Here is a 25,975-nt window from a genome sequence, read left to right as displayed (position 1 = left end):
CAGGGACATCAAATTCATTACTTGATGGTGTTCGCCCTGGAAAGCTGTGGCGGTGACACTCACCATTGCGTCCATCCTCTGGAAATGTCCTCGCCACTTAGATCCACCAGAACCTGGGAGAGTGGAGAACACAGTTCATGGTGTCTGTTTCAGAGGATTTTGAATCAAAAATCCTTCATATGCGATGTGAGCTCGACCTGGACCTCATTTCTCCATTTACCTTCCCCAGAAGTCCTCTGTGTTTGGACAAGATACTTCCTCCGTTCTTCACTGCTACGTCCAGAGTTCTCCTGTGGAGCTCCACCGTCGACACACTGAACTCAAATCTGCGAACACAAGTGGTGTCAGAGTCACGCAAACGTCAGTAGGAGCTCACACTGCCATACTCACGTCTGATCATACACAGGGTTAACAGTCTTCTTGATGGTGCTGGTCTTTCTCCTCCCGGTCCGACTCTTGTCAGGCAGGAGGTAGAGCCGGATGAAGGGGTCTGAGCCGTCTTTGGTGAAAGCGATCAGGTTCCTGAGGGGTCATGAGACAACACCAGTTGTATGTGGCAAGTATCTGTGGGAGTATTTTCCTTGGTGTCTCACCTGCAGGCGTGTGCCACCACGATCAGCTTGTTCCGTTGGGAGCTGTGTCGAATGGTCAGCTGGACTTCACCGAGGGGAAACTGGCCGAGAGCCGAGCCGCTGAAACACACCACAGACAGTTGGCACTAGAAGGAGACAGGACTTCACTCAGGACAAATGATACTCTCTATAGACAAAATCACTTGAAAACCAAATTCTTTGACCTGACTGACCTGAGCCAAACATGGCCTCACCTAAACACGGCTATTCTAACTTACAATTGACTTGAACGTGCCAGAAATTCTGATGTCATCACGCGGAGATACATTTAAACAAGACAAACATGCTGTTGCCTAGGGACGGTTGAAAGCAATCTCACTTCTGCAGCTGACGGAGTCTCTGCTGCAGCTCCAGGGAGGCGAAGGGCAGGGAGATGTCGGAGGCCAGGCTGGGAGTGGACTCCCTGTGAGCGAGGTGCTTCTGCGAGCCTGAGATACAGCTGAGGCTGGAGAAACTGCGGCGGGGGCTGGCCGAGTACGGCTCGCCATCTCTGGGGTGGAGTGTGAACGTGGAGGCGTCGATGGTTGGTGGTGGCGAGGGGGGCGACAGCGGAGACTCGGAGGACGACAGCCTCACAGAGACGGCGGGAGTCGGGAGCGGCATGCTGGACTTCCTGACTTGGACGGAAGAGGGCTGGTCTGAGGACCCTTGCTTCTCCAGAGACAGGATCTACAGGAGTTGAAAGGATAAACAGCATCATTTTGCACGTAAAATATCACATCGAGTGGCAGATTAGAGGGGATGCTCTTGTGTTGGCTTCTTCACTGCCTTTTCTATTGTGATGCAAATTTAACTGTTCCATGACCTTCCCGTCCTCCTCCTCTTCCTACCTGCATGTCTGTCACCTGCATAATAGCTTCCCTCTTTGCTGCTGCTGAGTTTCTGTGGTCAGCAGTCTGATATTTTCTTCCCTTCTCAAAAATCAGATTCATCTATGCTTCCCCCTACGTTTGACCTTTTGACCTTTGTCTGAATTTTCCATACTTGTTTCATACACAGTTGCTTGGTTTTTGGATTTCTGTAATCCATAGAGCTTCTCCTCACGTTTGACAAAGGAATGTTCCAGCCATGTTTTCTGGGGAATTACATCCATAAATTGATTTTTTTTAACCACAGAAAGAGAGCTTTTAATACAAGAACATTCATGAATATAAAGTGGGACGCACATTAACCCTTTCACAAGAAAAAGGAGTAAAAACTTGATCATGTTGATGGAGGCTTCAGCCCACTGAAGGCTCGGGAACACAAATATTTGGGTTCGATTCTCTGTGTCGTGATGTGTCTGCATTTCTCAGGCTGTTGATCCGATGAGCTCTGAAGGAAAATCAATTACGAATTCCACCGAGCGGTCGACATTTTGTAGCAGCAGGATTTGCTCTGTTATTAGATAGATGCAATTTGATAACAGATCAGCAAATCTGCAGTCTGGATATTTGTGTTCCAAATTTGTCTGCACCAATGGAACATCATATAAAAGTCAATGCTCATTTACTATGCCATCCTCTATATTTTCATTTAAAAAAGCGTTTCAGTCTCAGATATGAAGGAGCACAAAGAAAATTCATTTTTTGTATTCATTCTTAGTGCTGTGGTTTAACCAAGCAGTCATCGCTTAGCAACAGTGATCAGAAGTTCCTGCTCACAACTGGATTAGAGATTTGCTGTATCAGGTTACAGCACTCATAAATTAATGCATGGGATTTGTAATATTGCTGACTGTTTATTTATGGTGGCAACCAAATAAGGACAGAAAAATCCTCACAAATAAGTGTAGTACCGCTTATGTCCAGAGGGCAGTGTATGCATTCTGTACTCGCATGTGTCAGAACAAAGCTCCACTCAGACAGAGGATTACATCCCGCGGCAATGAGGACAACAACATGTGGAGCAAAACTTCATAAGAGAGGAACCGCTGTGGGGAGTGTATGCACAAATAAGGGGAGTGAGCACTGTGACTCTATAAAAAAGTGATTCTTAATAACATCACGCAATTGATTAGAATGAAAACTGCATCACTTGCATCAGATTTCAAGAGCATGGCAAGTGTCAGAGGCTTGGTTGCGAGCCATGAGTAAACTTGGAGATAATGTTGGCGCTCCGGTGTTGTCTTTAACAGTGGCTAATCGTTGTGCTGGAATGTTGGCATCTTCAAAAATTACAGTTTCACACTGCCGCGCTGTAGGCAAAATGATAACACGCGATATGGACACTCACTGTCCATATAACAGAGGACGTTGGTTTATTACATAGTCATTACTGATCACAATGGAATGTGATCAGGTAAATGTCCTTTTTTGGGCGTCTGACTTCACACAGGGTGTACAGTTTTTACAAGGCAAATACTTGCAGAAGCATTTCGTTGTTGCTCCAAGTGCCCAGTGGGCTGACTGCCTTAAAAAAGTGCACTGTGTAAACCCCAAAAGTGGGGAGATGGGGGGTTGAGAGTGAGGCAGGTTAGGTCAGTGATCCTGCTCATGATTTTGACAGATGATATTTGAGCAGTTTTGAAGAGCTCTCACTGGAACAGAACATTCCGCTCTCGCTGCTTCACATCTCCGGAGGAAACCAGTGCACCTGTGGTCCAGCGTTGGGCTTTATATGTGAAGTGTCAATATTTTGTCTGGCGGTGAGCTTCAGCAGAGAAATTGACAATTGCACTGAATCCATGTGATGAAAGGTCCACGTTCACCATTTCCATCAGTGACATCAGAAAGAAAGAGGATAGTGTGGCCAGACAGACTGCGGCGGCTTCTCCACACTTAAACAGCACCAGTGAGGGTTTTTTCTTCAGACTCAACTACAATGCTGTGATTCTGTTTAGAAGCTAAAACTGCTATAGCTATATGTACTAAGGTGTTGTAAAATGAAGGTAAGACAGAAACAAAGCACTGGCTTGTTGGTGAACTGTGCTGTCAAACCCAACTCAGCAAGGTGCCAACGTTCCATAGCAAGGATTAATGATAGCGCCGTTTGGCACCTTCTAAAGTATGTAATGTAACTTGACATGTTTAATGAGTTACCCTCAGCGCCATCTTCAGTTTGACGGTGGAACTTGGTCCCGAGTTCTTCAGAGGAAAGCACTGAGTCAGCGTCATGTCCTCCTCTGCTAGCAGACCACTGAGAGGCACCGTCAGATTTCCCAGAGTGCATTTGGATTTGTCATCTTTCACCTGCGTGTGAACAAATAATGTCTGTCTGGTTTCGTCCGACTGTTGCGGACAATTGCAGGTCTGTACCTCCACTTCCAGCTCCTGCCTCCTTGGATTGTGAACAAGGAAGGAGAAACAATCTTCCCACAGTGGCTCCTTGGTCTTGTAGCGGATCTTGAGAGGAAGAGTAAGGTAGTGAGTGTAGGTGTCATCATCACTTCAGAGATCATTGTGCGCAAAGAGTAATTACACTTATTTAATTTATGCAGCGACAACTGACTACAGCGAAACTAAATATCAGTTGGAGTGTTTCTCAATAACTTATTTCTAAAGCACATCTAAGGACAGAAGTAGCTCTCCAGTAAAACCCCGACAAATGAGTTGCAGCACCAGACAGCTCTTCACATTCGTACACCAGTAAACCACTTTTTTTAAAGGCGCCACACTACATACAGTGACTTCAGTGGCAAACCTTTCAATCCAAAAAAGTCTCAAGTTTAACTCAAATTTTCTTATTTTTATATCAGAAAACAAGGAGAAAATATAAACAATGTAACAACACCATGATGCAACATGCTTAATGGGTTCATTTATTTACATGTTTAATACAAATGGAGAAAAAGTAACAAAATATCTTTTTAAGTGGTGAGTGTGTTGGGTGAAAAGGTTTAAACATCTAAATGTGATATGAAAACACCTTATCACAAGACAGGTTTGCCCACTTTATATGTTTAAATATTTTGAGGGACAAGAAATTATTCTTTTAGGGAGCAATTCTCATTTTCATTTAGCATTACATTATATACTCATTACTAGCTGTGGAGGAAACAAAACAGACACATAATAATAATGAAGAATAAAATAACAAAAGAAAAAGTCAAATAGGAATGAATGATGAAAAAAAGATTTTGTAGTTTTGCTCTAACCACATATATTTGGCCGCCCACAAAGACGACGCCACAAAAAAGATGAAGGTCATAAAAATGTGCTCATAAAAGGAGTCCAAGATTGATACAGGACATTCTTCTCTACAGTCCACTAAGATTTGAGTCTTCACCGTGGATCACATCACATGTGGCCGGCGGGTCAGTCATGTAGCTAGCAGACCCGGACCGCATTCATAAATCACATTTTTATTTGTCTTCTTCGCTCTCCCTTTAATGAGGATGCTTATTTGCAAAGTTTAAAGAAAATGAGCTCAGCCCAGCACAAATGTCAGTGTGAGACAGATGCAGTAAACTCCACCTCAGCTTTGTCCCACCTTGCTCTCCAGTGATTTGTGGCCCACAGTGAACTGGACGTAAGGACTGGGCTCGCTGCTGGTCTTCTTGGCAGACTAACAAAGAGCCAGACACAGAAATGTGTTACATCTTTCCCGCTCACACACACACTCAGTACATTCAGGCCGACATGTAGTGATTACCAAATAAAATAGTGGCTCTTTAGCACAACAGCGGTGAAAGAGACGACATTTTTCCACACAGGTTTTGACAAGCGGAGCTGCAGGCAGAGCGGCGACCAGGAGGACTGTCTCAGCTGCATTCTAATTTTAGCCTGCCGGGTTCCCACAGCTAAGTATCCCTCAGTATTCCTCGCAGAATAACAATAAAACTCGCAGCTGAAAATCTCAGCCTCTAAACCAGAATCACTTCCATGGTTTCATTTCACGCCATGTTTGGAACTGAAAACAACATTCTGAAACGGGAAAATATATTGAAAATATTTTTGAATACATGATTTATAACCACATTCTCCACCCTGACATTAAGAAAATACATATTTCTCATCTCGGTGATGTCGGACTATTGAGTCACTCATCTTACCTTCTATCATTCTTGCCAAGACATAAAAGGAAAGACTTTCTGTTGACATCAGCTTTGGCATGGACATTTTGGCTGTTTGGGTCTATCAAGGTCACATGAATGCCAATCTATCATTTGCATTTTGGGTATCTGTAAAATGAGGCTGGTGAAAAGAGCTTCATTTTATGTTTCGATATCTCAACATCTGGATTTACACGAATGAATATTTATTTTAATCTCCAATAATGACTAGTTAAATGACATTTGTACAACTCTTATATTACAAGGCTTCTTTATTGTGACATTGCACACAATTCAGTTAATAAATCTTTGGTGTTTGTGAGTTGCTAACCGTCATTTACTACTGATCTTGGTTTAGGAACCGGTGCTAAACCACATCATTTAGCCAGTTTTAGAGAATCAAACTTTGGAGTGATATTTCGGAAAACATCAGCCGCGCAGCCACGTGACAGTGGCACAGAACTCATCCGCTCTCTCTAGATGAGCACCTCCATCTATTCTATATGTTATAGTTCATGCAGTCTGAGGCCTTGGAGCTCGCATGCACTTGTTGGAATGTTTACTCAGGTTTGCTTGTAATGGAGAAGTTTTCACATTTCTGGGTCATGTTAGCAAGAAACGGATCGATAGTGAGTGAGAGGCAGTTGAGGCAATTATTTTTATATATATGTATGAGTGTGTGTGTGTGTTAGAGGAGTGCAGGGTGGCTGTTTAAAACACCTGTTTTGACTGAGTTACGATATCAGGGAGGATTTAGTGCGGCAGATCGACGGCCCTGCAGGAAGGCGGTTTGACCTGGTGGCACTATAAATAACGAAAAAGAGAAAGTTGAAGCGAAACACAGAGTGTGAAAACCCCGCTGTGCTCACCACACCTACGAAGTGGGGGTGTCTCTCTCTCTGTTTGTCAACACCAAGCAACTTCCTGGAATGAATAATAGAACACCTCAACATGTGGCGGGATTTGGCAGCCGAAATCTGTGGAAATGTTTGCAACCTGATACTGTGTTTACATCCGTGCACAGCGACAGCAGCCTGTATTGTGTAAGTGTGTGTTGCCATAGTCAATTTACTGTCCACTAACAGTGTGGAGAGGTTGACAAAAACAAGTGTAGGATGTCAAACCCTCGAACCAGTGGCCCATATTAACGGCCAAGGCTGTTGTGGAAGAATGGTGGCATTGCAATCTAAATCAAATCTCAATTGAAAAATATGTACACATTTAAACTGTTAGAGAGATAAGAGTCGTAGCATGAGGGCAAGAGATTCCTTGCTGATAGAGTTCGAGCACAATCTGTTCTTCTGCTGATTCTAATGTTTGCAGCACTATCCACAAAACAAGCTCAATATGATGGTGAAGCACTTAAAAAAAGGAAGGGTTAAAAGATGTATAATTTCTAGTGATGCTTCATTATGGAAGATCAAAAATAAAATAATAATAATAAAAAATAAATAAATACAGAAATCGATTTCACCTGTAATCGTATGATTTGGCACCAGAGAGCAATACCAAAGCTAGGAAGCGATGTTCCATGAATGCCTTGCAGCTCAGGCGCAGAACGTGTTGCTCTGGTCAGTCTGATGCGGTAACATGGACCACTCGGACTGAAAGAAGCACCTGATCTGAATGAAAATGCTTCATGTAAACACGTCTCTAGGATGTGAAGTGACCGGATTTGACTAGTTCTGAAAGACATTTTGTTCAGACTGAGAGGGGTTCATGATGCCACACATTGATCAGGGTGATTCCTTTTTTTAAATTAAATGTATGTTTTATGAATTTATTTGATATTAATATTATCATTATTTTAACCTGGAGTGAATTGGCTTCCATACTCAATAGCTTCAGGTGGAGGTTTATTCTGAACTTATGCTTTTGACTCTTAAAAAAAGAAGAATCTGACAAGACAGTTATGTTGTATTTCATCTTAAAAACAAGAAATGCGCTTAGGTAGCAAAACATCCCCCTTTTTATAAGGTCTGACTCTTCTTCCTCACACTCGGTATGTTCCTCAGGGCTGAGGAAGCCCTGGGTCCGTACCGAAGGAATGAAGGAGAACCTGACAGACCAGTGTTGACCCAGATTAGATGGCCATGATTAATAAGAGCAGCAGCTTTGTGTGAGACACGCGGAGGCCACTCTGCTCTGCTGGCCGCTGCGTCAGAAACATGCTGGTGATGATAACGTAGATTCAGGAAGTGATACGCACAAGCAGACTCACAATTACCATGCACAAACACAAACTTCCTAATCATTTCATAATTCGACAAAGGCGGAGAGAAGAGCGCCATTGTCACACCATGCATGTCTCCTCACTCACAATGGCTGATGAATAATACAGCACGGCATACGACACTTCACTTGACAGGCATCACACGCAGCATGTTTTTCTCCCACGTTACCTTCAGGGCCTTAAAAACCGAGACCTGCTTTGACCCATCATGGCTGAAATCTGACATGTTGCTCTGCCAGCCAGCAGGAGAAAAAAAAGTAAATCGCACACGGGTTAGTGCAAGAGGAAGACAGTTATGAGTTATGAACCAGGAGCTGCTCAAACTTCTGTAATATTACACCTCACCACTTGTATATCTTATGTTTCGACATCTTCTGTCTTTAAGCACACAGGTAGAAACACGAGTTTAAGTTGAAATTTGACACGGACGCACTTGCTGAGTGAGGAGGCTCAGTCAGCTCGAGTGAGGACATGATTGAAGTATTTCTTATCGCGTGACGTATACATGGGACGGCCTCTAAACCTTTATGTGGTGTATTGGAGTTGGAAACAGAATGTGTTCGTGCAGCCTGTCACTACATTCCGTCAGCTCATTCTATTGATTAGAATTAGCATTTTAAAGTCCAGAAAATCACTAGTTGCGACCTGATTATAAACCAAGAAGCCCGCTGCTCGCCAAGCGTGCCTTTATGTTAATGGTTATCAAGCACTCTGCATATATTAGTCTGGACTGTTGCGCCAAGCAGGCGGCACAACATCCTGATGAATGCAGCTCTGTCAGACCTCAGACGCGGTTCATCTCACACGGGTGCACCGGGATGCCGATGATGGTCTGACTCACACATATCGTTCTATACTCTGAGGTATTGCTCTCGCAGAACACGAGGCCAGACGCACGTCTCTCACTCAAGTTCCCGCAGCCCAGGCTGCCGCTGAAGATGCTCTTGGGTGGAGAGGAGACACAACGGGAGACGGAGCGGTAAACAACTGATGGCATTCAGAACATTTGTTTGCTTTTATTGATCCTAATGCCTCTGTATCTCTTTACTTTAAAGCCTGACTGAACACATCGACCACGCAGGCCAAATTCCCGAGGCCCGTTTGTGCTGCACTGGTTCGACACTCAAGTAACTGTGATGGTTTTGGGAGCTGTCAACAGGTGAAGTCTGGAAACTATAACCAGGCAGAAAACAAGGGAACGCTGCTAAGAAAAAGCCTTAAGGGTAGGAGATCTTTAGAGACCCCTCCGTCGGGCTGAGCACGCTGGAGAAGATGAGCTCCTCACTGGGAGGGGCAATTGTTACTCGCTGAAAAGTGGGGATCCATCTGATCTAATTGAATCAGACAGGGAACTGCTGTTTGGATGGAGTCGAGCAGTCTCAGTGGAGCAGTGAAAAACTTTGGAGCCTTGAGCTCAATTTGAATAAACCTAGCTGCAGTTTCCAGTCGCGGGAGAACGGCCGGCCGTTTGTTGTGTGTAATACACTGCACATCAGTTTCACAGGCTTTGCTTCACAACATCATCTTTATCTGCTTGCCGACAGAGTGAAATGATATTGAAGAGACCTAAAAATCTCAATTCAGAGGCTATGTATGAAGGTCAGATTCAGGTTGCTGGTTGGTTGTGTCGGTGATAAAAGTGTCACAAAATCTTCATCATAAAAAAAGATATTTCACTTGTGTTCAGGTAGAGTTTGATCAGCTTAAATACATGTTTCCATTGAAAACACTTGTACAAAGAGTTGAGCTTTGAGCTCTGTGGAATGTGAAACACGGAGAGAGGTAAGCTTAGAACCAACATGCGACGTCTGTCAGATACCGGTTTATCTGGAACAATTATTTGCCCAAGTCTAAGTCTAGCAGAGACACAGAGGGGGGTTTCATTGAAAGAAGAAAGCTGGCGACCAAAAAGCTCAGAACTAAGCTTCAGATCTTTTGTATGTGCCTGAGGAAAATAAAACAGTTGGGTTTGCGATCAATTACTCTGAGTACATTTGCTGGGTCAATACTTTGTTTAAATACATTCAGTCATTTTCTGCCTTCATGCTCAAGTGAATCCAGCAATAATGGCCTTCAAACCTTTTAACCTTTTTTCAGTTTTTCACAAGGGCCACTTTAGTTTTACTTTAATTTATCTTCAAATAAATAAAGGCTGGAGTGTCTAGACTGGGGTCCAGATCTTACCGGCAGGTTTTTTGCTGAGTCCAGGTAGACCACCAGCAGGGCAGATGAGAGGCCGTCGTTGGCCAAGCTTCGGTCTGCACGGACGTTTCGCAGCACCTGGTTGAAATGACACAGAGAGGATGACTTTGCCGCATTGACTTTAAAACAGTAACATGGCTGCTTTCGGGTCACCTGGTCCAGCTTTTCTGGAGTGGAGAGCAGCGAGAGCCACTCCAGCTTTAAGTGAAGTTTCCCAGTCGGAGCTTCCTCCAGGTCAAACCACTGAAACAACACCAGGAAACAGTGTAAAAACAGGAGGGTGAATACAGCCCAGGTGTGACAAGCGCCACCACAGTGAACAAGAAGAATTGGTTGAAGCTCAAGGTTGACGGTTCTATTCAAACAGCATTCCAATTAGGTGATGGATTCTGTCTCAATAGCTCTGAGGCTAGTTGTTTTTTATAATCATCTTGACACAGGTACTGTGAAACGACACCAATACAAAGGTAAAACCAAAGCAGTGGGATGATGAACTATATGAGCAGCAGAATTCAGTAAAAAAAAGAAGAGAAGAGAAATGTTGTTTGCAGATTTGTTTGCACTTGACAGAGGTTGAAGCAAACCTGTCCTGATCTGACCTTGCACCTGGTCTTCCCTGACACAAAGCCCTCCACATTAAAAAGCAAACATGCTGGTGTGCCAGTCAGAGTGCATACTTGTGACGGACGGTGACCCCAGAGCTTCCCTAAACCTTGATACTGTTGCTTCACCATCACTTGGCTCCTCACACCGTGGTTCAATTATTCATGTGGGTCCTTAATACACATCTCCGCAAGTGCGCTTGTGCCACGTCTGACACCATTCGTCACAGAGCGAGAACTCCTCACCCGCCACGATCCTCTGAGAGACTAACAGATCTCAGCAATTCAATAGCGTCCCAGAAAAGAGATATATATTTATTCATCTTCCTCTGCATTTCCCATCTGGGTTTGCATCAGCACGTCAGCCTCCCATCTGCATCTTCATCCTCCTCCCTGGTGTCATTGGTGTTCAATCATAAACTGATTTTTTTAAGTAACAACCATCAACCGCCATAATAAATATGAACCTGCAAATTATCCTGTGGTCGCTTATTAGAAACTATTAATATAGGGTGACTCACCTCATCGACCTTCTGCTCCTTATGCAGCTCGGTCATGTCAATCATCAGGCTGTAAGTAAGGACATGTAATTACACAACTGTTATGGTGAGAGGCTCCGCACAAATTGATCCAAACATTCATTGATTCAATCCAGCGCTGTGAGGTGGTTAGCTTCAGGCTAGTGTTAGGCTTCGCTGCATTTACGGTAAATAAAAAGGGCGATAAATTGATGACTTCACAAATGAATATTCCGTTTGACGATTAGTATGCAGTCGGAGTGGTCGCTGTATATATTGGCAGCTCACACTGGTGTGTTGGGCTCGAGCGTGTGTGATATGTAGTAGTAACATGCTAGACTACAATCCACCCTGGCAGCATATTGGCAACATCTTTAAAAAAAATCATAATTCTGGAGGCTTGGCATCATATTGACATCTTTTGAAAAAAATCATAATTCTGGAGGCTTAGCAGCATATTGACAACATCTTTAAAAAAAATCATAATTCTGGAGGCTTAGCAGCATATTGGCAACATCTTAAAAAAAAAAAAATCATAATTCTGGAGGCTTAGCAGCATATTGGCAACATCTTAAAAAAAAAAAAATCATAATTCTGGAGGCATGGCAGCATTCATTTTTACACGACTGTGTAGTTCCTGTTCATATCACACTGTTTAGCTATCACACGGAAAAAGTCTAACTTAATACAGTGCAGTTTACAAGGTTTTTGAATGTACATTTGCAAAACCTGACCTGCCGAGGAAATCATCTTTGTCTGGGTCCTCATCGAACAGCTCAATTTCAAGATGCTGCCCCGAAGGCTCGTACACCAACGCCTGACAAAAAGGAACACATTTTAGTGAGCAACCTTGATGCCATAAAAGTTGTACTTGAGCTTATCCTTCAAATTCACCTCAAACACTTCACTCCACTTTGGATGGAGACTCTCTTTGACCGTCTTGCTCTGAAAAAGCTGGTTGCCGATCTGCAAGATGCCATACGGGTCGGATTTCCCCTTAATCAGGCCTCCCAGAAATTTATCCTTCCCTTCCAGATCCTGAGCCTCTAAGAAGTGGATCCTCAAGACTCCCTGCAGAGGAGTGAAGAACATTCAGGGGGGATTTCTGACAGAGTCAAAAGCTGCTGCTGGCTGAAAAACAGTGTTGAAGCCACACTGTTTAGACCATAAAAACTTATTGATCTGGAAATGTCTGAGGCAGTCTTGTGCATGATCATGATAGATACTTGCAAAGGGAGAGAATGTGAAGAGCACTGCTTCCTTGTGACAATGCAACATTTCAATAGTAGTCAACAAGGTTTTGCTTTAGAACCTGACCCTGTCGCAGGACAGCAGGGAAATACGGCACAGATGGATGGGCTTCAATGTTGAAAAGTGCACCGGTACATCCAATATGGAGAATTTAATTTGAATATTTATAACGTTTCGTTGAATAATAATCCCCATCTGACAGTGATCTGTGCTGCAGGTAAAGCTGTTGCTATGGATACTAGCTCTCCTTGACATGTTTGTGCAGGTAGTTTCCCTTATTGACTTGAGAGCTTCAAGCATCAAACCTTATCACAGATTTCCTGCAGTGAGGCGATTAAAGGACTCCATCTTCTGACCATGACAGTAAACAACCATGAACGTTAGATTTAAAAGCTGCATCAAATGGATTCAACTCTTACCTTTGGCAAAGGGAAGCGTAGCTGAGCCAGTTCTATGTCCCCCACCAGCGGGACGGTGATGCGGTTCGGTAGCACCAGGTAGCTGTAGATGATGTCTTGGATGAGGCTGTCAGAGAGGCCACTGCGTGCAGACAGGAGGAAGATAAAGAGAATGACAGCATGCATTAAAAAGTTTGCCCTTGGTTGTAAATATTCTCCTTTTAGCTCAGATGAGTACATAACAAATCCACTCAGTATGAGAGCAGATAGATGGAAAATTGGAGCCGGTTCAAGCACGTTGGTGCGGCACTCCAAAGAACCCCGGCGGAATGTGGGTCTGATTTACGGGCGTTGTGTTTCAGTACATCAATGATAAAGCAAGCATGGCGGAGCATCTACCCAAGACTTCCCTTAATAATCAAGCAGTAGCTCAGCTGGAAAATTGCAGGCAAATAACGGCAATAAAAATCTAGTTGAAATGATCTGTCGCCCGATGCTGCTCTTCAGCTGAATAATGGCTGAGATCACCTCGTTGATCTGCTAGCTTTATCTCTGAACAGAAGGCAGGGGAGTTTGAGTGGAAATGTCTCTTAAACTATCCTTAATCTGGCACTTGAGCGATGGTCCACCTGTCCGCACTTGTCCAAGACAATTACCCAGCTTTGTTTAATGACGATTCTCCACACACTGCTTCTCTAACTTTCTCTGCAGACTGCTTGCTTTAATTCTGTTATTTATTTTGGTACTGTCTTAGAAAGTAGCCTACTTTTACTCTTATATAACCTAATTTAATGTGCACAGTTCTGTCCTCTTAGTCGTCCAGAGATAAGTCTCCATTTACAAGTCTGTCATCGAGGTCTGAGGACTTACACAGCACTTCAAAGTGCTTTACTCTACTCCCCTTTGTGGATACCAGTAGAACTGGGTTAAGTGTCTTGCTCAGGCACTGTTGCAGGGATACACTGACACAAACAAACCAAGATCAAACTGGCGACCTTCCAGTCACAGCACGACCCCGCCACCAGCTGAGCTCAGCCGCCCTCAGACTGGTCCTTTCTCTGTGAAAAATTACGGCCGTAGTACTTAAAGCTTTTTAATCCAGCCTGCCAGACTCCCTCCATTAATATCAGTACCTTTTATAATGCTGACAGTGGCAAGCAGATTAAATAATAAGGCGAGCTTCAGAGAAGTTGTAATGATGAATGCATCAAAAGCATATTTGAACAGTGTGCTGCTTGATATGCTCAGTGATCTGGTACATTCCAACCTTGACATCAGTCAAGTTTTGATCCTGAGTTTCATACGATGCAGTCACCAACTTACATTTGTCCTGGAAGACAGTGCTGTTTAAAGAAATGAAAAAGAAGGCGGTCGGGGAGAGAGAGCGACTTTGCAGACTGATTGGATAAAGAAATCCATCTAGAGATGGAATCACATGGTGTCACAGTCAAGAGCCCATCCAGCATTCTAGTACTGCTAAAAGAACTTACATGTCGGAGACATGCTAGTTTCACAGAAATAAAGTAGCACTACTGTATAATTACAATAAAGTGAACCATTCTTATAGGTGTTTATTGGCACTTCAGTGTTTGGATAAAAACTGTTCCAGTGGAAAATGGATTCAGAGATTGTTACCCTAACCCTCACGTGAAAGTAGGTTTATTTTGAAAGCTAAATTACTCGGAAGTGCATATGCATCTCTCACAGTGTTTCACTCTCAATGGCACTAGCCAAATGGAAAAGCATAATAGGATGTGGAGCCTTTGAGCGATTTTCAAGGTTTTCATTTGTTTGTTAAGACAATCACCAGTCAGCTATAAGTTGCCGACATCTCATAGCCAACGGACGAGTCTGAAAAACAGTGCACCCAAAAACTGTGCAAGCAAGCGAAAGGAATTCACAGCAGCGCCTTCAGAAAAGCTGAAATTGATGTAGTTCACTGAAGGGTCTCATTATATCACTGTTCCGAGGAATATCAATATTCCAGCGTGATCTAATGAGAAACCCAGCCACACTGAATGTCAGTGTCATATTACTAGGTGCCCTCTGACATTTTCCCAGCTGATGCATGAGAGCAGAATACCACTGTCTTCCACGGTCGCTTCTCGATTTAAAGGTGCTTTAACAGAGCTGAAATGATGTGCAGGCCAGCAACGACACAATTTACTTGACTGGCTAAACACTCAATGTCATAAACTCACAATGAATGCCTAAATATCCGTGTCTCTCCGCTGGTTAAGTGGCGGAAAGGAGCTCGTCCGATGGCCGATTAAAGAGCTGATGCTTCTCTAGTGGAGGAGCGATGACAGTTTCACTACAGCCAAGGGTGGTTGCCGTATTCTGCCAGCTCAGCAGTTCCTCTGCTTTTTTGTTGTTGAGACTCCTCTATTATCATGAACACTGGCGCAGCAGCCTTCTTTTGTAATGAGGACTCTCAGTTCTGAATAACAAGTGCCGTACTTTAAGACTGAGAGGCAGCAATACAGGAAATTAGCTTCAGGTTGCTCCCCCCACTGCAAGGAAAAGGCATCATCCATGATGAGTATTTGGTTAACAGGATTTTAACCTGCGACCATCTGGTTCCACTATAACTTACATATTTGTTGTCAAAATTGCACGTTGCTTGAACTTGACACGATCAGCACTTTGCAAACAACATAAAAATATTTAGCATCGACAAAATACTACTAATATAGTTCAGGTTACAAGACAAATGAGGGCTTCTACAAATGCCACGTGGTGAAAACAACTGCTGCGTGTCTATAGCTGCGGCTATGATTTCACCATCCATGCCACTCCCACTCCAGCCAACCAATCCACTCACCTTCCCCCGAAACACATGTACAACATATATAAATACACACACAGACACACACTGCATTGCTCAAGCGTCATGGATCCATTTCACCCAGGAATATAAGGGCGGAGAGACACTGCTGGTGTCAACATGTCTGTCCACTTCAATGGACTGCAACACCAGCAGCTGCAGTCCCGCGAGGAGCAACATGTCTTCCTTAATTTAGGGGTGTAAATTACGCACCAACATCTTCCGATTTTGAGGACAATTTAACCCATCCCCGGACGACTTAATTCACTCCCACTCAGTCAACATGGCTGCGACCAGGAAACACACACTCAATACCAGCAAGATAGACGAGCAGAAAGGAAGATAACTCTGGGTTGGTGGTTTCCTACCGGCTGAACTGGTCTTGATCGTAATGAGATAATAAAACCAGATCACCAGATGAAAAAAAGAAAGCAGCTGTGTCCGAGCTGTTGTTAGCAACTAACAATGTAGAACAAGACTTAACAGAGCAGAACGGATCAAGGGTAGTCCACTCTCCGCCTCCTGCTCCTATAAGTAGACTTCTGGAGATAATTTCGACTGGGACTCCTTGAGAGCAATAGGAGCCACATGGCGGTCTGGTCTTGGCCTTTGACAGGGCAATGTCATGCCTCCAACAGTCAGGATTTATGTCTGAGTTCTAGCCAGAACGTCTAGGATGAGACGTGGTGGCTCATTGCATCTACAGGTACATACTACCAATGGAGACCCAATGTCTATAAGAACTCTGGTAGTGACCTTCATTATCCGCCGCAGAATCACAGGTCTATATAAGAAGTCTACAGCACGGATAGGTGGTGTAGGATACCAAGACAGGCCACATAGTGAGGTCACATTTGAAGAAGAAGAAGAAGAAGAAGAAGAACTACAAGAAGAATTACTTTCCAATTTTGATATGTTTTGAGTTATAGGAGCAACTCTTAAGATTTCTGCCCCATTTAATATCTTGAACTTTTGCAGAGTACTTGTCTTTCTTTTATTTCTTCATATTTTGGCAGTAGTTCAGTGGCCAATATCAATGGCTAAATCATCTTAAGAGGAATGAACATATAAAGGGTGGATTCCAGCCGACTTACTTGAGGCCAGGAATATCCAGAATATTGGTGAGGCCGGTCCAGTTTATATCCAGGAGCTAAACAAGAGACAGAACAAAAGTTCAATAACCGAGAAGAAAAATAACCAAAACACAATTGCTTTTGATTTTCACAGAGCAACATTAAACATTCGCCTTTCTGTCTCGCAGCCAAAGAAAAATGTTAATTTATTTCAGTCTGCAGTCAACTTGGCTGTTGTCGTCGCCAGATCAAATAAATCAAACTTCAGCGGAATAATTAGCAAATGCCAGGGTCAATATGAGAACAAAGACCTTCATCCACCTTGCTTCCATCCTCCTAAGTGGCTGCTATTACTGTTTTGGGGAAAACTGTCTTTAAGTCTGTGATCTGTTACTGACACTTGTCTTAAGATGGCGGCTGAAAACTCATATTGTTTCCAATAATAAACAAAAATAAAAATATTTGTAAAATATATGTGAATTAAGAATTAAAATGCAGTGAAATAGAAACAATTCCAAATATTTGGGGATATAATATTAAAAAAAGTCCATCCTAATGTTGTGATTATAACATGATAATCTGTTCATGATAAACAAAATACAAAAAATTCTCAATATAAGGCAAATGAATTGTGACTTGAAAAGAATACTATTTCACACGCAAAAAAAGCCTTAGGAGACAAGATTATATCAGTCAAAACTGACAATTTCAAATGAACAAAAATTGTGTTTTTGGTGAATAAGGTCTCGACCGTTATTAAAAACAAACATTAATAATGTATATGAACTTTTGCGACATGGTGATGTTAGCTAAGCATTGTTCATTCCAGTTCATGCTTTGATTGTCACTAATGCCGCCGACTGAAACAGAATATTAATGATTCTGTCAGTGCTTCATCTGCCTCTGTTTGAGGCGGCCCCTCACTTAATTATTTATAACAGCAGAAGCCTTTGGGTGTGAATCAGCTGTCTGAGTAATCAGGTCAAATCTTCTCAATTAAAGAGCCAATTTGGGCTGTAACATCAGTTCCCGCTGGGTTCTCTCCTGTCAGCTGAGGCGCTTGAACAAACATCTGAGGAGAATGTCTGGTAATGCCAGTGTGAACAGGAGGAGCATACAGCCTGGGCGTGAGCTTTGATCCCATCTGCCTCGCAGCCAGGACGAGCAGGTTAGCATGCCGAATGAGCCTTTTCCATCTTCTCTCTCAGGAGTTTCTTTCACTGCAGCAGTTTGGCGAGGGGAAGAACACTGTGAACGATGTGGGCGGTTGACGGTATGCTGTGGGAATATGATGCGGAGGATCTGGCTGGCAGCAGCGATCCGACTCTCTGATGCTTTTCAAAGTGTCGGCTCCATTACCAGAGTGCAACAGGAAAACTCGTTCATTTTCATTTGTTTAACCTTTATTTCACTGGCTAGGTCAGCGGAGAACGTGTGCACAAAATGCACAGAGACGTGGGATTAGTACCAAAAGCACGTCCGCCTGTGTTGTGCTGGTTGATGTGAAGTTTTAAAGGAGGAGTGGAGCAAATGAGCTGAGCTTTAGGCTCTGCTGCAGGTGAATCATCTGCAGCAGAGACTAGAAAAGCACAGCGCCTGAATGAGGAACAGGCTTTGGGAATGACCAGGCTGATATAACTGTTGGACTGTAGGCTGTGGTTAAAACTTGTGGAGAAAGGTGTCATTATTTACCTCTGCTCTCTGCCTCCATGGCTTTGAAGAGGAAAAAGGAATGGAAGCCACACAAGCACAGGAAGAGAATAATGCCAGCGCTTCGTGCTTGAATATTTAGTTTCAGTCCTTTTATCTAATAAGCAAGGGATCATGAGGATGGTGTCGAAAAATGTGGGACAAAAAGTGAAGCTCTAAATATACCTGTTGGTCTAAGATAGAATATTTTTCAGTTGCAGCCAAGATTGAAGAGCTCCATCATCCAGGACGGGCTCAAAGCTGCTCCTCTGCTTTTAGAGAATTCACTTGAGGCGGCTCCTCCAGTCAGCAGCCTCCCTGGCAGGATGTCCGAATGAGAGGATGCCCAGAGGCAGAGACAGAGATGACATCTCTCGATGGGGAGATGACATCTCTCAGGAGTATGGCAACACCTCTGTGTTCACTCAGAAGAGCTGAAGGATGTTTCAGGGGAAACATCGGCCCAAACATGAGAAAGAAAATGGTTGGGTGTATTTTTCAACTCTAAATTTTATCCATCATCATCATAAGAAAAAAAGCCCTGCTCCAGGGTTGAGTTGTGCTCTCATGGAAGCACTTTTGTTTTATGAATTAGACAATGACCAACATGCCTTCATCACCTACAGAGCAGACAGAGAGTTCATGTTCAGAATCAGGTTTACGTAAGAAATAAAAACTGTAAAAATGTAAAAATTCTGTAAACGTTCTGTGGCATTCAGCGAAGAGTCGGGAAATGTTTCTCTCCTTGACTTTTATTTTTCATTACCATTTGTGCATAGATCTTGACAAATAATAAAAGCTCTCTTCAGGTCTGTCCGGGGCATGTCTGGTCCACAGAGCTTTTAAGAGCTGTGGAGTGTTCAGTATCACTTCCAGCTTCCCTTCACTCGGTTGAATTAGTGTGATGATCTAAGTCGACTTGGCCAAGGCCTTTTATGGTCTGGAGCTGTTTCTCTTTCATTTGGCATTCAGCTAAACACCTTTTACGGAATGAAGGGTGGCGAGGGATGTGAAGGCCAGCGTACACATGGTCTTCTTTTCTATCCATGATGTCTTTACACTCACTATGGAATGCTGCTCTAGCTTGGCATTATGGGAAAACGGGTGTTCAAATTGAATCCGTCGAACATTATATAAGATGATGCCGATGTTATGATGCCTTCACAGTTCATTGAAATGCACTGGTATGCTCACTTTACACGCCACTGTGGACGACGCAGAGCGGTGTGATGACAGGACTCACATTTAAATCCCATTGTGTTGCGACTCATTGAATCAAATTAGTTGTGTTTACTAGTCAGTGTCAAAACTCACAGGCTTCTTGAGGAAGAACAGCGACAGGGCTCCGACGAGAGGCATGTCACCCAGCAACGGTTCCATCACCACTCTCAGCACGCCGTGGATCTACGACAGAGCAGGCACGAGTGTTAACAAGCAGGAACAAAGAGAGACAAGCGGAATCCCCACAGCCCCCTCAACATTCCTCTGTGAGGGGCCAGCTGTATCTCACGTCAGAAACTCGATCGCAGATTGATTTTACACCTTGTGTTGTCAGCATCCTTCATGACACGTTAGCACCATTGGCAAAGATTGTAGTGGTGAAGTTGTATTGGATTATACATGAGGAGCTGCTTTTCTCATTGACAAACCCTGTTTATCTTCTGCATTATCTCCAAACAAGCAGCATTTGGATTAGTAGGATCGAACGTGAAAGACTAGAAGGCTCATCATCATCATGGACCAGCGTGTCCGGGGGAGGGGTTTGGAAGGATGGTGATACAGTAGGATGGAAGGGAACAAGGAAGATAGAAGAATGGATGATCTTGGGAAAACGGTAGCTCGATTGATCAGTATGAGGAGCTTCAGAAGAGTAAATAAATGATGGATGGAAGGATGACGGCCAATAGGCTTCTTATGTTGATCGGACGTCATTTGATCTACAAGAAGAAGGGTATTAGTGACTTACCTGGCCAGATTTTCGGACCCATTTTAAGATAATATTTCGTGTTTCCTACTTTGTTCATTCCGATTCACTCATTATTCCCTGTCAATCCCCAAATCCCAGCGGTTGGAAGTTTTCTTCACTTTATGCTCAACTCTATAAAGACGTCTATAGCGGATTCAACAGTTCCTATCACCCTTAGCCTGAGTATCGACCCTGCTCTGCACAAATCAATTAAAAAACTGTTGTGACAGTCAAACATTTCTGCTCTGCTGAATGTAAATTAACTCAAACACTGGCAGGCAGTCAGCAAGAGCTAGATAATGAGCTGGAGGGGCACGCCGCCTTTACGGAGAAACTTAATTGGAACAGGGCGTTGAGCAGTGAAAGATCTCTGGGGTAGAACGTAATAAAAGAAGTGTCTCAGGGGAGGTGCTCCGAACTCAGAGGGACATGAATATAAAAACAAGGACACACCCTGAAAGACTCTTGACAGTAGGGAATTCTGTCAGTTGCTCCAGTAAAAAAAAGTGGATCTTAACATGGATTCCAGTTGAAGAACGTGTTTTGTTTTTTTCTTTCTGTTATCACATACTCATAAAGTGGCTTTGCCTCAAAATAAAACTGAAATGAAGTTATAACTTTGAAACAACAAATTGTTATAAGTTATATATTAAGTTATAACTGCATCCCAATTACATGTTCAGAAACATTCCGCAGTCCAATAAAATGGTCAAGGAAGTGTATTAGTGACAAGGACTACAAAAATGGCAGAGAATTGAGTCCCATCCATTTGTCAGTCAATAAAGCAGCAGCTCATATGAACCTGGGGAAGAATCACATGGCTGTGCTGCCTTAAAAAAACAAACTAAATCCAATGAGCTTTCGTAATGCGTTTTTTAGGAATGGCAGGCTACAGTCAGAATCAGGAAAAAACATAAAAGCTTAGCTTAAGTAAATTACTCAGATGTGGGTGAAGATAACTGTTTCATACCCTACACACAGTATATGTTAAGGTACCTCAAGGTTAATGCCAAAGAATCATTTCATCTTCAAGTTCTCTGTCACAATCATCTATAAAGGTGTTAGTTGAGTTAGTGGGCTTATGGATTCAGCAGCCATGAATTCACCACCATGAGAATGAATCAGTGTACGGTGTATTACACTTTACAGCACACTATGTCGTCCAGCTGAAAGTGTAAAGATGAACACGAATGCAGTAACCTTGCACAAAACACAAGCAGGAAATACAAAAAGAGTTTTGATGCTGGTAGCAGCTATGCTACTGTAACGCCATGAAGAGGGTTTTGGCTAAAGATGCTAGTTGCTCCGTAGCATTACAGGCGTCATTTGTTTTACCCCATATTTATCATTATCATTTGTCACAGTTGCATAAAAGTGTAACAAAAACAATAAAGAAGGTTGCTTCCCAATTACATCCTCTCTTAAAGCAAGTGCTAGAAGCTGATACTACCAGACATAAATAGCACTTAGGTGACAGCCAGGTTAGGTCTCACTGAAACCACAGTATTATACATAAAGCAGTTCATTTTCTACTGACGTTTCGTGCCCTGTTCTCCCCAAGCACAGACCCTCTTCACCAATGGAAGGCCAGGCTTCTCCATGTCTAGTGTGTGTTGGAAGTATGTTGGAGGGTTGAATGCATGCTATGTAAATAATGCAGGTCTCATTCTTTGTCACTGGTGAGACGATCTGTCTGAAAGGGTTCGCATCAAAAAGAATTCAACTGTGAAGATCCTTTTTGGTGCAACTGCTGTTTTCTGTTTTGTTTGTGAAATGCTTACTTCACTTGGGGGCTGTTTTCTTTGATGTGTAGCGCACAATGTGAATCATTATTTAATGAAACAGTGCAGCACTAATACTTCTTCCTCGAAGATGGTGCAGACTTTATATTGAGCTTTATGAGTTCCCTCAAAATTGCCCACTCAAATCCCTGCAGGATATCACTTAAGATTTAATATCACCGACCGTACGTCACACAGCCAGGAAACAAGGGGACATGTTTTTTCCATCAAGTTAACATTTGTGATTGTGTGTGGCGCAACACAAACCTGATGGAAGGAAGCCAAAAAAACGAGGGGGAATCCCTCACCTGGATGCTTTTGATTCCTGCTTTGCAGTAGTAGCGCTTGATATCCACGTCGATTTCTGTGTTTCCAACGAAGCTGCAGAAAGAAAAAGCTCAAGTTAAACTGCAGCTTTGTTTAGCTGTAATGTTCATTTAAACATTACAGGAAAAACATCTAAATAAATAATATAAAAAAACAATGTCAGGCAGAATGTAAACTCTATTCACAGAGTGAGCCTCCTGAGGTTTCGCCACACCCTTGTCTCTTTTCATATTTGATAAGACTTCGCAATTCCAAACAATGAAATCTAGATTGAAAATCTTCTGCAATCACTTAAACAAATGGGTCAATAATGCATCAGCTCACCTGACCTGCAGGTCCATTATGATCTGTCGCTTATCCACGTTTTCAGAATAAACCTTGACCCCGTTGACCCTCACAGGCTACACAGCAACACAAGGAAACATTACAGCTCAACAGTCCATCAACACCCCTCCAAACCTGACCACGCTCCACGTGGTCACCACAAGGTCAACCCCTCCCGTGACTCCTCGTGGAAGCTATTTAAAAAACAAGCCCGCTACATGTGTCGGCAGCACACACACACACCAGCGATCCCCTTTAGCACCTGCTACCGGTGGTCGCCTTCGTCAATAGTTCGGCATCACATGTTCACTCACTTTGTCTCCGATGTCGATCTTGCTGAAACAGAAGGTGCTGAGGTGTGCGTTTGACGCCTTCACTGCTGGCTCGATCTTCTCCTGGAAGAGTTTCTCCACAAACTGGCAGATGTAGGGCCACATCTGTTTCACTGTCTGAACAGACCACAAAGAACAACACAGGAGGATTGGACCAAATCAAGACCAGTATAATGTGCAAAATGCTAGAATTTAATATTAATAAACAGTAACGCTTTACATTAAAAATGTTAGTACCTTCATAAGACATCATAATTCATTTATAAGGCATTATAGATGCTATGGATGTTTGTACTCTGAATATATGACTATGTCCATAAAGTATTATAAGTTGCAGACTTAGCTTTATCTAGACTGAAGTAGCACTAGACTTATAATAGTTATTATAAATAACAACTATTCTCTCATATTTTCAATCTTGTAATAGTTAATAATCCGTGTCATACATGATTATAACGATCCATAGCATTTTATATTGCATTATGATGTCTTGAATTAATGTACTAGTTAAACCATTATATGAAGTGGCACCAAATAATATATAAAAGCCAAATAATGCTCACTTTTTTGTCAAAATAAACATTGCATGTTAAAAAAAATGATGACAAGAGTGTGTGTTGCTTTGTTGTCAGTGAGAGTTTTGACATCTTAATTTTAGACATTTTGAAAAACCAGAAGGCTAAAGAACGCTATTTCATTGTAACGCTCGATTATGTAAATCATAAATGAAAAGAAACCTGCTGCAGGTCGCTCTATTATTCATCATTTCAATGGCGCCATCGTATTTAGAAGTCACAGTAGGAAATAGTTCCTATGTAGCAGGAGTGCCAGGCACCGACACAACAAATGAAAATTACATGAGCACTGAGGAAAACCAAGCAGGATGCTGGGTGTCGCCGTGGGGTTTCATCATGTGTCTCGCAGTGCTCCGGAAATAAATTGCTGCAGCACAACATTCAAAGACACCGTAGAACAGAAACAAATGGCAGAGCTGGAAGACGGATGGCGCTCGACTGTTACCTTGTTCAGCCATTCGACTCGCTCCACATCAGGGAAGTGTACCTGGAACAAAAACAGACTTGGTTTGTCTCCGCACTGCTTGTTTTTCCAGTCAGATAGTAACTTTGTGAAATGATTTTCTTCTGCCTGCTTTTTGAGAAAAGTCATAAAAAATCAAGTAATGGACTCTAATCTTATTTGTCTTTAGACCAGCAACTAGTTTTTGCATTTAAAAGTGGTTGGTTTTAATTAGTAGGTGGAAAAGGCTTCTAAATTCACTTTGGAAATTTGAGCTTCATTTGAGCTTAAAAGCAGTCTGTATTATGAAATGTCATTAGCTTCGATGCCAGAGAACAGCCAAAAGAGACTTTGCTCAGTATATCCAGTCTCCAACGTCTTCCACAATCAATGTGCTGTATCATTCAATGACAAATCAATTATTGGGATTAGATCTATAGTCATAAATGTATTATGGCCTGCCCATACAAACCAAGGACTCAGTGATCAAGTTTTTACTTATGAAATATCTCAGATTAAACAGTAAATATCCCATATATACAGTATGTCTTGTTTACCAACACTAGTGTCACACAGCGAGCTTATATTTACACATTTGAACTTGATCACAGGAGTTGATCTGGGTGTGTGCTGTGACAAAGCAGGCCAAAAGTTATGAACATACTTAGATGAAACTGATAATGGATCTCGGAAGGGTTTGTAAGAATTGTCATTCACTTCTATTACTTCTAACAGCAGCAGCACAAATGTCCAGCGTCAGAACGAGTGAAACGGGAATCACGACCCCTTGAAACGCAGCGTAGTCCCAACATGAAATTAAGCAACTTTAATGTGACTATAGTGTTTTAGGTCAGGTAGATTACATGGCTAACAACCGAGCCATCTCTGGCTCAGTGATCTGTGTAAGTGAAAGAATATATGCTGTGTTCTGACCCAGTGCCTTTCTAGGGGAATTTGCTTTGACTGGCGTTATGTTTTTTGATGCAGTTTTCCTGATTTACAACACGTTTTTGCAGTAAAATCCTGTTTTTACAGGTAGAGATTGTAGACTTTTTAAGAAGGTGGAACTTTGTGGTGACACCATTATTGATATTGCACTGGCATTCATCTGGGACATGCCTGCCCTTTTGCAGAAAGATAAAAATGTACGTCAGTGGAGAGGTTTCCCTGCTGCTGCTGCCTGGAATGTTAAATACCTTGTGAAACGCCTCTCGAGGTTCGCAGCTCGATTGAGCAATGAGTGTTCGGTAAAATCAAAGGAAGCGCTCGGTAGTGTCGGGTGCATGTCGGATTCCAGTGCGCTTCCTCCTCGAATGGTGGTTTCATTGAATAATTCATAATTCTCTGAAAGGTTGGATATACTGAGAGGTTAGCTGCTACTATCAAAATAATCATGCTAACACAGCAGCTCAGACTGGACAGTTCCAAAAAGGAGGCAGCTCTTTTGCCTGAGTCATCATTTGGTCCGAGATTGAAAAGCTTTTGAGTAGAATTAGAAGGTCTTCAACAGTTTATGATTAGATCCACAGACATAGATATATGCGTGTTGGGATGCTAGCACACAACTCCTCACAGGCTCAGATGACCACAAGGAGCAGGATGAACTAAGCAGTGCAGACAAACAGCATTTGAGTCAAGTGCCCTTAAAGTGCAGCTGTCTCTGAGGAATTTGACCCAACCCACACCACCCTTTCAGTGACACCAACCCACTCGGGTTGTGAGTCTGCAGACAATATATAGGAGAAGAGTGAAGAGAACACACGTGATCTTCAACCTGCTAAGCTCACTCACCCACTCACTCACACCACATCACATACCCACTCCCTCTACT

At 42.8% G+C, this 25,975-nt stretch overlaps 1 protein-coding gene across 2 annotated transcripts in view; it reads right to left on the bottom strand.

Moving 5' to 3' along the window:
* Window positions 1-25,975, bottom strand: part of esyt2b (extended synaptotagmin-like protein 2b) — a 31,370-nt gene that overhangs the window by 703 nt on the left and 4,692 nt on the right. The window contains exons 2-22 of one of the 2 annotated variants that reach the window (XM_053859540.1): window positions 24,148-24,189; window positions 23,110-23,244; window positions 22,796-22,872; window positions 22,453-22,525; window positions 19,712-19,801; window positions 16,730-16,785; window positions 12,830-12,950; window positions 12,054-12,230; window positions 11,894-11,976; window positions 11,163-11,211; window positions 10,193-10,282; window positions 10,022-10,117; window positions 8,007-8,069; window positions 5,043-5,117; window positions 3,869-3,955; window positions 3,653-3,802; window positions 952-1,301; window positions 594-692; window positions 391-522; window positions 221-326; window positions 64-113 (exon numbers count right to left, since the gene is read on the bottom strand). In XM_053859540.1, coding sequence (XP_053715515.1) covers window positions 64-113; window positions 221-326; window positions 391-522; window positions 594-692; window positions 952-1,301; window positions 3,653-3,802; window positions 3,869-3,955; window positions 5,043-5,117; window positions 8,007-8,069; window positions 10,022-10,117; window positions 10,193-10,282; window positions 11,163-11,211; window positions 11,894-11,976; window positions 12,054-12,230; window positions 12,830-12,950; window positions 16,730-16,785; window positions 19,712-19,801; window positions 22,453-22,525; window positions 22,796-22,872; window positions 23,110-23,244; window positions 24,148-24,189 — 2,201 coding nt within the window. The remainder of the gene's footprint in view (window positions 1-63; window positions 114-220; window positions 327-390; window positions 523-593; window positions 693-951; window positions 1,302-3,652; window positions 3,803-3,868; window positions 3,956-5,042; window positions 5,118-8,006; window positions 8,070-10,021; window positions 10,118-10,192; window positions 10,283-11,162; window positions 11,212-11,893; window positions 11,977-12,053; window positions 12,231-12,829; window positions 12,951-16,729; window positions 16,786-19,711; window positions 19,802-22,452; window positions 22,526-22,795; window positions 22,873-23,109; window positions 23,245-24,147; window positions 24,190-25,975) is intronic. The other variant, XM_053859541.1, reaches the window with a different exon arrangement.

This window comes from Synchiropus splendidus, chromosome 3 (assembly GCF_027744825.2).
Source record: "Synchiropus splendidus isolate RoL2022-P1 chromosome 3, RoL_Sspl_1.0, whole genome shotgun sequence".
Lineage (NCBI taxonomy): Eukaryota > Metazoa > Chordata > Actinopteri > Syngnathiformes > Callionymidae > Synchiropus > Synchiropus splendidus.
Note: the sequence above shows the minus strand (reverse complement) of the source record. Positions and strands in the feature narration are given on the sequence as shown.